We start from the raw sequence: 11,763 nt of genomic DNA, 5'->3' as shown, positions 1-11,763 counted from the left end.
GAAGGGTGGGAGGGAGGAAAGGAGAAATGAAAGGGCAAAAGGTGTGAGGGAAGAAAGAGAAAGATGGGCTGCAGTCCATAACTACACCAGGTAGTAGTTAGTACCCAAAACATAGTGTAATCTTTTTAAGCATTTTGCATTTTGTTTGGAGACTCTTGGCAACAAAACCTTTAAATGAAGAAGATCAGCCTTGGACAGATTCATGGTGGAAGACAGGGAAGTTTATTAACATGCCGAAGCCTTTTGGCACATATATCGAGACAAGAAATGAAAGCGGAATCGCAGGAGAAGGGGAACGCTGCCCTTCCAAATCTGAGCTTGCATTGACCTTAGCCGTGAGCAAAGAGCCAAGAGGGATGGCGATCATGTCGGCATTCGTCCGGTCCGGGATCCTCTCAGCCCACAAACCGCAGTCCCGCCAAGGCAATGCTCACGCCGTGCTTCTTCACGAAACGCTTCGTTCCCCTCCAGAACCGTCCCCATCGGCCTCGAGTGATGCGGCTCAGCTGAATCCAGAGCAAGAAAGAGGGGTCAATGTGGGAAAATGGACTGTCCTTGACAAATACACTGGGGATGTCGAGGCGGAGGACAACACTATACACCTACACAATCCACATCAACAGGAACCCTTTTCTGGGGACCTACACACTACCCAGGACAAAAGGAACCCTGTCAATCCTCAAAGGAAACAGGTCTTGGTAGTAGGTGACTCCCTCCTTAGACCCTACAGGATGGCTCGAGAAATATGACATGGCCAAAAATACACCATGTCACTCAGAGGCTCACCGGGCTCGCAAGTCCCATCATCCTCCACCCCCCCCCCCTCCACTCTCATGTTGATTCATGTAGGAACCAATGATACCAGTAGGCATACTTTTCAAAAGATCACAAATGATTTTCGAGCTATTGTTGAAGGCTTTCATGGCCGGAATCACTGGGTTGTTGTAGGTTTTTTCGGGCTATATGGCCATGTTCTCCTGACGTTTCACCTGCATCTATGGCAAGCATCCTCAGAGGTAGTGAGGTCTGTTGGAACTAGGAAAAAAGGTTTATATATCTGTGGAATGACCAGAGTGGGACAAAGGACTCTTGTCTGTTGGAGCTAGGTGTGAATGTTTCAACTGATTGCACCGGGATTGTGGTGCAGCTGGCTGAGTGTCAGCTGCATTAAGATCACTCTAACCAAAAGGTCATGCGTTCGAAGCCAGCCCGGGTTGGAGTGGGTTTCCAACCAATTGTGTGTAGCCTGTTGTCGACCTTTGCAACCCGAAAGACAGTTGCATCTGTCAAATAGGAAAATTAGGTACCACCTTAAAGTGTGGGGAGGCTAAATTAACTGATTTATGAGGCCATAAAGAAGGCTCCAGCAAAGCATTCCAGCAGGGAAGCATGCGGGGAATGCGGAAGTACTTCATCAGTGTCGCAGATGGACGATGAAAATGATAGCTCCCCTGGCGGCCAGAAAAAGTTAAATAGCCTCTGTGCATGTCTGTATATGTTTGTATGTCAAAAATTGGCATTGAATGTTTGCCATATATGTGTACACTGTAATCCACCCTGAGTCCCCTGCGGGGTGAGAAGAAGGGCGGAATATAAAAGCTGTAAATAAATAAATAAATAAATCTGACCACCTTTATTAGCATTCAATGGCCTGGCAGTGCCTGGGGCAATCTTTTGTTGAGAAGTGATTAGATGTCCTTGATTGTTTCCCCTCTGTTGTTTTGCTGTTGTAATTTTATAGTTTTTTAATACTGGTAGCCAGATTTTGTTCATTTTCATGGTTAATCAATATTAACTGCCATTTCACTTACTGTTGCATATTGCATTTACAAAGAACTTTTTATAATTCAACAAAGCTGTGTGATATTATGTTTGCCTTCATTTGCTTTCAATATGAATATCAAGGCAATACAGAGTTGATGGGATGATCCAGTGTGGGGTCTATTATTAGATGAGTCCAAAGGAGGAGGCACCATCTTAGACCGACCCCAATGGTGGGATTTGTGGGGCTCCCACCTTGACCCTGCCCCTGCTGACCCCTAGCAGTGGCCCTTCCATGAAGCCAAAGAGAAGACCCGGAAGGCAAAGGTGTTACCTCTTGCTCCACGTCCTCACACTGGACGATGATGGCCGGTGGGTTTTGCTGGGTTGAGTAGAAGCCGGAGCAGTCCTTGTCCACCTGCGGAAGGAAAGGAAGAAGAGGTTCACCCATGAAGAGAGAGGAACAAAAGGTCAGAAGATGCTGCTTGCTCCTTGAAGCAGCTGGAAACAAGCTTCCTTGCTCCTCAGTATCACCTCCTTTCAACTGCTGAAACCTTCTCTCAACCTTCTCTTCTCCAAGAAGACCTTCTCCTCAGAGGGATTCATAGTTTCCAGAACTTTGACACACCTCCCATCTTGTCCATCTCCTCCTCAAATTGCTTTGCCCAACACTGGACAGCGTGTTGTTCCAGGTGAGGCCTTACCAAAGCAGAAGAGAGTGGGACTGCTCCCTTCATCTGGACATTAGTCCCTGTGCTGGTACGGCTTTACCAGGAGCTCCAACTTTATTTTCTTTCTATTAAGTGTTTGCATGCATTCCAAAGTTTCAGGGATTCTGCAAAACGGTGGCTTCCTTTGGTTTGCAATCATAGGGCTAGCCACCTGTCTATCATTGTTAAGTTTGGATCCGTCCCTTCTCCCAAGGAGATAGGAAGGGAAGAGTGGGGCATTTTAGTTAGTCTTAATGAGGAAAGCTAAGTTAGAGGATGTGGACAAGCTTCACCTGCAGAAAAACTTCATTTCTCAAGACATTCCAGGGGAAAATTCCCAAAGCTCTGGCTGGGAGCTTGCAGCCTCCCAGCCTTACAGCATCTGAGGGAAACAGCCCTAAAGTCTTAAAGAAATTCCAGAGGGAAAACAGCTTTACAGACCCAAAGAACTCCAGCTGGAGAATCTACAAGCTTTGTCTGGTAGGTTTACTCGGTACCAAGACGCAGTTTGGAATCGGTAGTAGATTCCACACCAACAAAACTTAGATAACAGACAGCCTGGGAGAGTTTAAAAAAGGGTTTTCCTCTCAAAGCATAAGAACAATTAACGAAGACAGTTGCCTGTCCCTTGTGGACAAGATTAAGGAAACCACCAGTTGATTGAAAGCCTTGAAGCATTTGTTTGACTCTTTGAAGATTTGAGAAATATCTGTTTAATTTGTTCAATAATAAAGGACTTTGCTTAACCTTTCAAGCCATCTAAAGACAATTTCTTCAGGAAAATCCTTGAGGGCCTCTTTCGTGGCGCCCTGGCTTCCCGCTGAGCACAAGGTGCTCATCCTATTTCAAAAGACAATTATTACAGGCCCAGTGCGTGATAGAACAGGCCCCTTCTAGACTGCCATATAATCCAGATTATCAAAGTGGATAATCCAGATTATCTGCTTTGAACTGAATTGTATGGGTCTACATTGCAATATAATCCAGCTCAAAGCAGATAATCTGGATTACATGGCAGTGTAGAAGGGTCCCCAAATGCCTACTCGATCTACTGTAGAGTGATAATAATGCACCTAGTGATGCAGCATTGGCACTTTTAGCTGCCGCACCACATTCTTGGCTTATGTTCATCTTGTGGTCGATTAGGACTCCTAAATCTCTTTCACGGGGACTGTTTCCAAGGCAGGGGTCACCCATCCTATATATGTGCATTTCATTTTTTCCCTCTAGTACAGTGGTTCTCAACCTTCCTAATGCCGTGACCCCTTAGTACAGTTCCTCATGTTGTGGTGACCCCCAACCATAATATTATTTTCGTTGCTGCATCATAACTGTAATTTTGCTACTGTTATGAACTGTAATGTAAACATCCAATATGCAGGATGTATTTTCATCCACTGGACCAAATTTGGCACGCCCAAATTTGAATACTACTGGGATTGGGCGAGGGATTGATTATGTCATTTGGGAGTTGTAGTTGATTTTATTTATAGTTCACCAACAATCAAAGAGCATTCTGAACTTCACCAATGATACTATTGAACCAAACTTGAATCAGAAAATACTTGAAGGATTTGATGGGCATTGACTTTGAGTTTTGGAGTTGTAGTTCACCTACATCCATAGAGCACTGGGGACTCAAACAATGATGGATCTGGACCAAACTTGGCAAGAACACTCAACATGCCCAAATGTGAACACTGGTGGCATTTGGGGAAAATAGACATTGACAGTTGGGAGTTGTAGTTGCTGGGATTTCTAGTTCACCTACAATCAAAGAGCATTCCGAACTCCATCAATGAAGGAATTGAACCAAACTTGACACACATAACTTGACACACCAACAGAAAATACTGGAAGGATTTGGTGGGCATTGTCCTTGAGTTTGGGAGTTGTAGTTCACCTACATCCAGAGAGCACTGGGGACTCAAACAATGATGGATATGGACCAAACTTGGCAAGAATACTCAATATCCCCAAATGTGAACACTGGTGGCATTTGGGGAAAATAGACATTGACAGTTGGGAGTTGTAGTTCCTGGGTTTTATAGTTCACCTACAATCAAAGAGCATTCTGAACCCCACAAACGACAGAATTGGGGCAAACTTCCCACACAGAACCCCCATGACCAACGGAAAATACTGTGGTTTCTGATGGTCTTTGGCAACCCCTCTGACACCCCGTCATGACCCCCCCCCCCGGGGTCCTGACCCCCAGGTTGAGAACCACTGCTCTAGTATCTCCCATTTTATCCATATCCATATCTGGAATTGTTTTGCCCAGAGTTGGACGCAGTACATCTGGGGAGGCCTGTCCAAAGCTGTGCTGGTACGGCTGTACCAGGAGCTCCAAATTTATTTGCTTTGTATTAAATGTTTGATTGCAGTCCTAGGTTTCAGGGACTCTGCAGGAAGGTGGCTTCCTTTGGTTACAGTCATAGGGCAAGTCACCTGTCCATCATCGTTAAGTTTTGGTTCCGCCCCTTGCTCAGGGTAATTGGGAAGGGAAGGGAGCCATTTTTAGTTAGTCTCAGCAAGGAAAGCTAATGTACAGGATGTGTGCAAGCTTCCCCTATATAAAAGCTTCAACCCGTAAGACTTTCCAGGGGGAAAAACAGTCTTAAGAGCATCCAAGACCTTCCGGGGGGGAAACAGTCTTAAGAGTCTCCAAAGATTTCTAGGGAAACAGCCCTAAAGACCAAAGAACTCCAGCTGGAGAACATCTAAGCCTTTACTGGTAAGTCCACTCGGCGTTCGAGAAGCAGTTCGACCCGGTAGCAGAGCCCACATCAGTAAGGGTTAGATTACAGTCAGCCTGGAAGAAGTTAAAAAGGGGACTTTCCTTTAAAGTAAAGAAGAAGTTATTGAAGACAGTTGCTTTTCCTTCGTGGGCAAGTTTAGGCCAGCAGTTGCATAAAAGCCTGGAATCATTTGACCTTTTGAAGACAAGAGAAGTTTCTGTTTGATTGTTCATTAATAAAGAACTTTGATATACTTCACAAGCCATCTAAAGATCATTTGTGGTGGAAAACCTCTGAGAACTTCTCCTTGGGCTTCCCGCTGGGCACGTCCTGTTCTAAACGAAATTCTTTACAGGCCCAGCACACAACAGAACAAAAGCAGAATAGAGTGAAATTATTATTTCCCTCGACCTGGACTCTATCCTCCTATGGATACAGTCTAGGACTGCATTGGTTTTTTGAGCTACCGCATCACACAGTTGACTCATGTTCACCTTGTGGTCTCCTAAGCCTCCTAGATCCTTCCACTTGGACTGTTCTCCAGCCAGAGAGCTCCTTTAAGGTCAGAAATAAAACCTGCTCTGGCTGCACCGCCCCACTGACATGGATCAAGGAAAAGAAGAAGGAACGAGACTGTCAGCAAGAGAGGAAAGGCCCACAAGAAGAAGGTCCTTACCCCCTTCTCTTTGAAGTTGCAGTTGGTGCCGTTCATCTTGTCTGTGGAGCGGCATTCAGTCTCTTTGATGGAGAACTTCAACGGCTGGGTGACCTCCCCGGTGGTTTTCTAGGGAGGGAAGGAAATGGTTAATACTTCCTGAGCTGACCATATTTTTTGTCTCTGAAGTAAAAAGGCACTCACAATACACACAAAGTATTCAGTTTTTAAAATGCCACGCGAAAGTGCTGAGAGTGCCCTGGACTGCGAGAAGATCCAACCAGTCCATCCTCCAGGAAATAAAGCCCGACTGCTCACTGGAGGGAAGGAGACGAGAGACAAAGTTGAAGTCCTTTGGCCACATCATGAGGAGACAGGAAAGCCTGGAGAAGACAATGATGCTGGGGAAAGTGGAAGGCAAAAGGAAGAGGGGCCGACCAAGGGCAAGGTGGGTGGAGGGCATCCTTGAAGTGACTGGACTGACCTTGAGGGAGCTGGGGGTGGTAACGGCCGACAGGGAGCTCTGGCGTGGGCTGGTCCATGAGGTCACGAAGAGTCGGAGACGACTGAACGAATGAACAACAACAATTCTGGGCCAAAGTGATCACATGCTTCTGCATTCGAGAATTCATCACAATAACATTCCAATTCCAAGGATCATGCAACTATTCCTTCCAACGGTCCCACTTTTGCAAGGACAGCACCAAACAAACCTGTCAAGCAGGGGTCCTCAAACTTTTTAAACAGAGGGCCAGGTCACAGTCCCTCAAACTGTTGGAGGGCCGGATTATAATTTGAAAAAAAAATGAATGAATTCCTATGCACACTGCACATATCTTATTCGCAGTGCAAAAAAACCCTCACACTTAAAATCTTCTCCTGCCTTCAGGATGAGGCCAGAGGAGGTCGGAGAAGCGCGGGCCGGATAAATGCCCCCGAGGGTCCAGATCTGGCCCGCGGGCCGTAGTTTGAGGACCCGTGCTGTAAAGCTGTGGTTCTCAGCCTTTATTAGTATTTATTTATTTATTTACAGCTTTTATATTCCACCTTTCTTCTCACCCCGCAGGGAACTCAGCGGATTACAGTGTACACATATATGGCAAACATTCAATGCCAATTTTTGACATACAAACATATACAGAGGCTATTTAACTTTTTCTGGCCGCCAGGGGAGCTGTCTCTTTCATTGTCCATCTGCGACACTGATGAAGCACTTCCGCATTCCCCGCATGCTTCCCCGCTGGAATGCTTTGCTGGAGTCTTCTTTATGGCCTCATAAATTAGTTAATTTAGCCTCCCCACACTTTTAAGGTGGTACCTAATTTTCCTACTTGACAGATGCAACTGTCTTTCAGGTTGCAAAGGCCGACAACAGGCTACACACAATTGGTTGGAAACCCACTCCAACTCGGGCTAGCTTCGAACTCATGAGCTTTTGGTCAGAGTGATCTTAATGCAGCTGTGCCACAATCCTGGTGCTTTCTAACACCATGACCCCTAAATATGGTTCCTCGTTGTGGTGACCCCCAACCATAAAATTATTTTTGAGAGCACGAGGCAGGCGAGGGAGGCTTTGCGCGAGGCCAGGCCTCACATGAAGGAGCCCTTGCCTGGCTCTCGCCCTTGCCGGATGGCGAGAGCGCGAGGCAGGCAAGGATGGCTTTGCACGAGGCCTGGCTTTGTGCAAAGCCTTGGGGGCGGGGCCAAAGGAGGTGGCCTCACAACCCCTCCGAAATGGCCAAACGACCCCCTTGGGGGTCGCAACCCCCAGGTTGAGAACCACTGCTGCAAAGTCTCTTTTCTTTTCAAATGCCCCGGTTTCTTTCTCCTCCTCCCGCCCTTGCCCTCAGCTTACTCAAATTGCTGCAAGCCCAGTTCAGAATTGCAGAAGTACTTTTCATTCAATTCACTCAGCAGCAGCATAGAGGACAGAAAGTAAGTCTTTCCCTTCCACTCATCTCAGGTAAAAGCAAACCACCACATCCTCTCCTAACTTCCCTCTTCTTCCTCATGAATACATTGACCCTTCTTGACCCCACACTCTGGTCCCGTCTGATCTCCTAGAATTCCTTCCTGTGGAGGTTTAGAAGCAGAGGTTGGCTGGCCATCTATCAGGGGTGCTTGGGTTGGGCTTTTTCTGCCTGGGAGAAGGTGTTGGACGAGATGGCCCTTGGGATCCCTTCCAACTATAGAACAATATAGACTGCCTTGGAATACAGTGACATTTCCTTCTCTGGAGGTTTTTAGCAGAGGCTAGATGGCCATCTATCTAGAGGGCTTGGATTTTGTGTTCCTGAATGTCCAGGGCTTTGACTGGATTTCTCATCTGGTCTCTTGGGGGACGCCTGGCTCGAGAGCAGTACGTGTGAAAAAGATCTTGGAGTCCTCGTGGACAACAAGTTAAACATGAGCCAGGAATGTGATGTGGCGGCAAAAAAAGCCAATGGGATTTTGGCCTGCATCAATAGGAGCATAGTGTCTAGATCTAAGGAAGTCATGCTACCCCTCTATTCTGCTTTGGTTAGACCACACCTGGAATATTGTGTCCAATTCTGGGCACCACAATTCAAGAGAGATATTGACAAGCTGGAATGTGTCCAGAGGAGGGTGACTAAAATGATCAAGGGTCTGGAGAACAAGCCCTATGAGGAGCGGCTTAGGGAACTGGGCATGTTTAGCCTGAAGAAGAGAAGTCTGAGAAGAGATATGATAGCCATGTATAAATATGTGAGAGGAAGCCACAGGGAGGAGGAGGGAGCAAGCTTGTTTTCTGCTTCCTTGGAGACTAGGACGCAATGGAACAATGGCTTCAAACTACAAGAGAGGAGATTCCATCTGAACATTAGGAAGAACTTCCTGACTGTGAGAGCCGTTCAGCAGTGGGACTCTCTGCCCCGGAGTGTGGTGGAGGCTCCTTCTTTGGAAGCTTTTAAGCAGAGGCTGGATGGCCATTTGTCAGGGGTGATTTGAATGCAATATTCCTGCTTCTTGGCAGAATGGGGTTGGACTGGATGGCCCATGAGGTCTCTTCCAACTCTTTGATTCTATGATTCTATGATTCTTCCAACTCTAGGATTCTATTATTCCTCCTTAATAACTTGACCCATCTTGACCCCAGACTTTGGTCTTGGTTGACCCCACGTGGCACTATCACTTCTTCATTGATCACCTGACCCATTTAAACCCATACTACTTTGTTCTTTGTATTGTCGAAGGCTTTCATGGCTGGAATCACTAGGTTCTTGTGGGTTTTTTCGGGCTATAGAGCCATGTTCTAGAGGCATTTCTACTGACGTTTCGCCTGCATCTATGGCAAGCATCCTCAGAGGTAGGTAGACCTCTACCTCTGAGGATGATTGCCATAGATGCAGGCGAAACGTCAGGAGAAATGCCTCTAGAACATGGCTCTATAGCCCGAAAAAACCCACAAGAACCTACTTTGTTCTTTTCTGATCTCCTGGAGTTTCCCTTATAAGCAGACACTGAATGGCCATCTGTCAGGAGTGCTTTGACTGCATTCTTGCATGGCAGGAGGTGGGACTGGATGGCCCTTGGGGTCCCTTCCAACTCCATGATTCTAGAACCTCAAGTGGTTCTACCTTCCTTATTCTTTGCTATATCCTAGAATCTCTTTCTCTGGAGGTTGTGGAGCAGAGATGGATGGCCATCTCTCAGGAGTGCTTTGTCTCTGTGTTCCAACCTGGCAGGATATGGTTGGACTAGATGCCCAATGGGATCCCTTCCAACTCTATTTCTGTGATCCCTAGTCTTCCCCCACCGTTGACTTGACCCATGTTGACCCCACACTCTGGAACTACCCAATCTGGACTGGATGGCCCTTGGGGTCCCTTCCAACTCCATGATTCTAGAACCTCAAGTGGTTCTACCTTCCTTATTCTTTGCTATCTCCTAGAATCTCTTTCTCTGGAGGTTGTGGAGCAGAGATGGATGGCCATCTGTCAGGAGTGCTTTGTCTCTGTGTTCCAACCTGGCAGGATATGGTTGGACTAGATACCCAATGGGATCCCTTCCAACTCTATTTCTGTGATTCCTAGTCTTCCCCCACCGTTGACTTGACCCATGTTGACCCCACATCCTGGAATTGCCCCATCTCCCTCATGGAGAGCCCTCCCCAGAAAGTCTTGAAACAGAGGCTGGGTGGCTATCTGTTGGGTGGGTTGGGATTGTAAGTTCCTAAGGGTTGGACTGGATGGTCCCTTGGGGCAACCCTAGGAGACTATGACTTCCTGTGGCACTGACTCCCCTATTGTCCCTCATCCATAGCTTGACCCATCTTGGCCTCAGACGAGGCGCAACTCACCCAGTCCGGCTGGGGCTCGGATTCCAGGAGTTGGAAGAGAAACTCCGGCTTCTGCTCCCGGTTGTAGGTGTCCACAGCAGAGGCCACCGCCTGGTCATAGGAGATGGGGCTGCGCAATGTGGGGGCCGCCATGGCCACCCCCAGGAAGAACAGCAAAGTACAGGCCTTCTCCATCATCTCCAGGTGCATCACTTTGGGGATTTGGGCACAAACTTGGGCTCTGGGGCTGATGGGCCACCTTATTTATAACCCCCGTCTCCAACTGGGACCTCCCCGCTTGCCAACGGGGCACTCAAACGGTTTCCTTCCCTCGCAACCTTTCAGGAAATGCGGTGGGATAACAGTTGGAAATGGGGAAAGGAAACGGCCGAAACCGTCCTTGCAAAAGCACCCAGGTGGGGAAGCTTCCCATCTCCTGTTGGGAAAGAGGAGGCTTCCCTCTGCTCAGGGTTGATTTGAGATACTTACCTTAAAAACAACATCATTTAAAGCAGTGTTTCTCAACCTTCCTAATGCTGCGACCCCTTAATACAGTTCCTCAGGTTGTGGTGACCCCCAACCATAAAATTATTTTTGTTGCTACTTCATAACTCTGATTTTGCTACTGTTATGAAACATCATGTAAATATCTCAAATGCAGGCTGTATTTTCATTCACTGGACCAAATTTGGCACAAATACTGAATACTCCCACATTTGAATATTGGTGGGCTTGGGAGGAGATTGATTCTGTAATTTGGGAGTTGTACTTTCTAAGATTTATAGTTCACCTACAATCAAAGAGCATTCTGAACTCCACCGACAATGGAATTGAAATAAACTTGGCACACAGAACTCCCACGGCCAACAGAAAATGCTGGGAGAGTTTGGTAGCCATTGACCTTGAGTTTGGGAGTTGTAGTTCCCCTACATCCAGAGAGCACGGTGGACTCAAACAATGATGGATCTGGACCAAACTTTGCACGAATACTCAACATGTCCAAATGTGAACACTGGTGGAGTTTGGGGGAAATAGACCTTGACATTTGGGAGTTGTAGTTGCTGGGATTTATAGTTCACCTACAATCACAAAATCACAAAGCATTCTGAACCCCACCAACAATAGAACTGGGCCATACTTTCTACACAGAACCCCCATGACCAACAGAAAATACTGTGTTTTCTGATGGTCTTCAGTGACCCCTCTGACACCCCCTCGTGACCCCCTCAGGGGTCCCGACCCCCAGGTTGAGAAACACTGATTTAAAGCCTGCAAAACATATGTCTAGTGTTTTAACTATGTGGGGCCTCCGTTTGAGCCATAAGGAAAGGCAGGGAACCAACAAAATTATTTTTATTATTCTTACCTTCTCTATAGGAGCATAGTGTCTAGATCTAGGGAAGTCATGCTCCCCATGCTCTATTCTGCTTTGGTTAGACCACACCTGGAATATTGTGTCCAATTCTGGGCACCACAATTCAAGAGAGATATTGACAAGCTGGAATGTGTCCAGAGGAGGGTGACTAAAATGATCCAAGGTCTGGAGAACAAGCCCTATGAGGAGCGGCTTAGGGAACTGGGCATGTTTAGCCTGAA

General features: G+C 46.9%; 1 protein-coding gene across 1 annotated transcript; it reads right to left on the bottom strand.

The window, feature by feature from the left end:
- Positions 1 to 10,362, bottom strand: LOC132779087 (cathelicidin-2-like). Its single transcript, XM_067469523.1, has 4 exons — positions 10,189 to 10,362; positions 5,889 to 5,996; positions 2,096 to 2,179; positions 1 to 506 (listed from the first exon to the last, which is right to left on the bottom strand). The coding sequence occupies exons 1-4, from the start codon at positions 10,360 to 10,362 to the stop codon at positions 396 to 398; spliced, it is 477 nt and encodes a 158-aa protein (XP_067325624.1). The 3' UTR covers positions 1 to 395.
- Positions 10,363 to 11,763: the final 1,401 nt, after the last annotated feature.

Source organism: Anolis sagrei, chromosome 6 (genome assembly GCF_037176765.1).
Source record: "Anolis sagrei isolate rAnoSag1 chromosome 6, rAnoSag1.mat, whole genome shotgun sequence".
Lineage (NCBI taxonomy): Eukaryota > Metazoa > Chordata > Lepidosauria > Squamata > Dactyloidae > Anolis > Anolis sagrei.
The sequence above is the reverse complement of the archived record's forward strand: the minus strand, read 5'-3'. Positions and strand labels throughout refer to the sequence as shown.